Source organism: Galeopterus variegatus, unplaced genomic scaffold, assembly GCF_000696425.1.
Source record: "Galeopterus variegatus unplaced genomic scaffold, G_variegatus-3.0.2 Scaffold1630, whole genome shotgun sequence".
NCBI lineage: Eukaryota > Metazoa > Chordata > Mammalia > Dermoptera > Cynocephalidae > Galeopterus > Galeopterus variegatus.
The window spans coordinates 142,966-146,790 of record NW_007727741.1 but is presented as its reverse complement, the minus strand read 5'-3'; the positions used below and the strand labels follow the sequence as shown (position 1 = coordinate 146,790).

Here is a 3,825-nt window from a genome sequence, read left to right as displayed (position 1 = left end):
GATATACAGGTCAACATTTTTCATTTCAATAGTCATCTATTTCACTGATATTATTGCTTAGAATTGGAAGAAAATTTTTGAGTTAGCATTAAACTGTTAAGTGAATGTGGCAAAAATTGTGAAAATGATATATTGAGATTGAAGTCTGGGAAACACTGTTAGAAGAGAGAGAGAGAAAAGAAAAGTGAGAGAAGAAAAATGGGAAGGGATTGGGGAAACAAAGATAATGGCAGCTTCATTAAATAAAGAAAGAAATCATGAAGGGGAAAAACCCACATAATGGAAACCAAAAAAATCATCACAGCAGTCATTGCACAGGTGGAGCTGTGGCCTGGAGAATTTTGGGTATGCACTTTTTTGGGTGCTCTGAGTTCTGAAAATGTAGAGAGAAGATAAGAGAATTTGCATTAGTGAGAATTCAGGGAAGGGAACTGTCAAGATATGGAAGACTTCCAGCTAAGCCACGTTACTTAGGACGATGCTCAGGAACATAAATGATGTTCAACTCTCAACATCAGTTAGAAATCTGAGAGGCAAGCGGCGTGCTCCAGACTGTTGACAAATTTCACTTAGTTTGAAAAAAAAAAAAAAATGAAAGTTTCAACATTTTGTTGAAAAACAGTTTCATAATTTGGAAAGTGCCTAGCACAATGCCCGGCTCGGAGTAAGTTCTCAATGACTAGTTGCTACCAGTATTATAATCTATATCACTAGTGTCCCCACTTCTCCCTGGGAGGGATCAGAAGTGGCAGAGCAGAATGCCTGGGCACATGGAAACAGAGGGCAGTGTGAGAACCAGGCTGGTCATGTGGCCTGCTCCCTTTCGTTTCCTGTCCTGGGCAAGGAATGGTCACAAGGGGCTACTCTCAAAAGTTCAAAAGTAAGGAGAGGATGGACACCGACCTCTGTAAAGAACTGGATATTTTAAAACTCCTTTTGCATCTACATTGACTACAAAAAATAAAAATAAATAAAAGGACCTACATAAGGGTTGATAGGGGATGGATACCGACCTCTGTAAAGAACTGGATATTTTAAAACTCCTTTTGCGGTTAAGCATCTACATTGACTACAAAAAATAAAAATAAATAAAAGGACCTACATAAGGGTTGATAGGGCATAACATTTTTCATTATTCCATAGTAAAGCCATACTGTAGTAAATAATTTAACTGTATTGACAAAAAAATAATTTTTATAAAGACATATTTAATGCCATGGAAAAATTTTAGTGAATAACATTAAGAAAAAAACAAAAGAGTAGCTATAAAATGGTATACACAATTTGTGCTTCATTGTATATGCTTATTCATACATTTTAAAATATTGACCAAAAAGAAAAAAAGTTAAGCCTCTGTGATCTTGAGAAGGAAACATGCTATTCAAGAAGCTTGTAGTACTTACATAATTAAACTCTATTTTGTTTCATTTTGCAGACGTTAGTGAATTTACTTGGTGCCCGAGATACTAATGTTCTGCTGGGTTCTCTTTTGGCTCTGGCTAGTTTAGCTGAAAGGTAAGTGTATTTTAAGATACTTACAGCTCTGCTGCTGTCGCAGTTTAAGTGGGAGGGATGCAAACTAGATCAGTTACTTTGTCACCTACCCAATAAAAATTTGTGAAAAATAAGTGTGAAAAAACATTTATATGTTGAAAAGGATCCTGTGTGGAAAGCATCATTTTAAAGTTTAAGTTGGAAAGGCAAATTGCAGTTTTAAATTTACTTTTTCTTCCTGATTAGAAATATTTACCTAGTCTTTTCATCCAACCCTCAGTTACTTCTACTTGTAAAATTACCATATTTCTCTAGTGGTTGAATCTCCCTGCTCTTCTTTTTTCATTCTTACCTGTATATTTATTCTAACACACAAAACATTTTAAAACATTTTTGGCTTAAAAATATTTTTTAGAAAACTTGTTTTCTATAGATCTCATGATTATTTTAAATAAATGAGCTTTAAGTACATTTTTATACCAATAGGTGGGTCTTTGCTTTTTTGTGAACAGCATTTTTTTTTGTTTGTTTGCTTCTCCTCTTGAGATAATATAAGATCTAGGATACTAAATAAGTGAATGTAGTAAGATAGGTTTTTAGTAGTTACTAATACTTTTCAATTTGTAGTGCTGAATGTAGGGAGAAGATAACTGAACTCAACATTGTAGAAAATTTGTTGATTATTTTACATGAATATGACTTGCTTTCCAAAAGGTAAGATTGCTAACAGGAAAAAGACAATGTCTTATATTCAATGCAAATGTTTATTATTATTTTTATTATGTCATATTATTTACATTGTAACTGAGCATCATAAGTCAGCTTGGCAATTATTTTCTGTTTAAGTTTATATAAAAAAAACCCTACAGCAGAGAGGTATATTGATTTATCTAGTACTGCATTACTTCTTGATCTGGGCAAAGAATCTATCATATAAATCTTATGATTATATTTTTAATATTTTTGTTTATTGCATTCGCTTACATACTATCTTTTTAGGGAAAGAAATTCTGAGGTGGCTCTATGTTTAGTAATTTCAGGTTATGTGTGCAACAAATAATTAGATTGCTAAAATCCATTTTGCTTAAGGCAAGTAAAATAAATTGCGGGGCCAGCTGATTAACTCAGTAGATTAGAGCATGGTGCTGATAATACTAAGGTCTAGGGTTTGATCCCCATACTGAACAGCTGCCAAAAAAGGTCTACGTGATTTGATATTTAGTTGAATAAGTCAAAATTTCCTAGAGGCAGGATAGATAACAGAAATCTCAAGCAATGATGCCCTGATGTTTAACTCGTAGTAAATCCTTTTGGATTCTTCTTGAAAGAAGAAAGTGCTCTAGTAAAAGAGCATTAAATATAGACAAGAGTCTGTGTACTTGTGTGTATTTGAACTTACTCATGTACTTGTGTGTATTTGAACTTACTCACCCAACAAATGAGGTGTCAGACTCTGCATGAGGTGTTGAAAAACCAAAGATGAATAAGATACGAGAGTATCATGTGGGAGAAGGGACGGACCGACAAATCACTGTTTTCATCATATGTCAAGGGCGCTGTAAGTGGTGCGATAGATGAATGCCCGGACTGCTCTGGGAGCATAGAGCAGAGACCTCCTACTTAGAGTGAAGGTCATGCCAGGTTTCCTCTCCAGGAAAGAGAAGGTATCCAGGCAGAGGGAGACAGCAAGTGAAAACAGAATGTGCCACAACTAGGAGGCATGACATTGGATGTGTTAGAGGAATGTGCATGGCTGGGCACAGCTGGAGCAAAGGAGAAAAAGTGCTAGGAAACGGGAACAGACAATTAATGATAAGTTTAAAATGTAGCTAACTTTGATCAGTGCTTTCTATATGCCAGAACCTGCTGTAAGCACTTTTGTGTTTTAACTCATTTGATCTACACGATAACCCTATTATTTTCCATATTTTACAGATAAGGCAAGGCACCTTTATCCAGGTCACGAAGGGCTCTGTGTCCTAAATAAAGATGTGGATTTTGTCATGAACATTATTGGGACTCAAAGATTTTAAGCATTATCAGATTTATTTTTGAAAGATTAATCTGATAGCAGATTATGTGGGGATGGGGTAGGAAATATATGCATACGCTGTGATACGTTTTAAGGAATGCTTGGTGTAGAAAGCTTGAGAAGGTGGGCCGGCCCGGTGGTGCACTGCTACAGTGCGCCGCTCGGGAGCGCGGCGGCGCTCCTGTCGAGGGTTCGGATCCCACATACAGACCGGTTCCCGCTCACTGGCTGAGCGAGGTGCGGGTGCAGCACCGAGGTTTGCGATCCCATTGCCGGTCCCGGTCCGGTACGGGCGGGAC

At 36.7% G+C, this 3,825-nt stretch overlaps 1 protein-coding gene across 1 annotated transcript in view; it reads left to right on the top strand.

Moving 5' to 3' along the window:
• LOC103594828 (serine/threonine-protein kinase Nek10-like) overlaps positions 1 to 3,825 on the top strand; it is a gene marked incomplete at its 3' end in the record, with an annotated part of 177,347 nt that overhangs the window by 34,042 nt on the left and 139,480 nt on the right. The window contains 3 exon segments of the mRNA XM_008578105.1: positions 715 to 880; positions 1,436 to 1,515; positions 2,122 to 2,208. Of these exon segments, the coding sequence (XP_008576327.1) occupies positions 715 to 880; positions 1,436 to 1,515; positions 2,122 to 2,208 (333 nt within the window).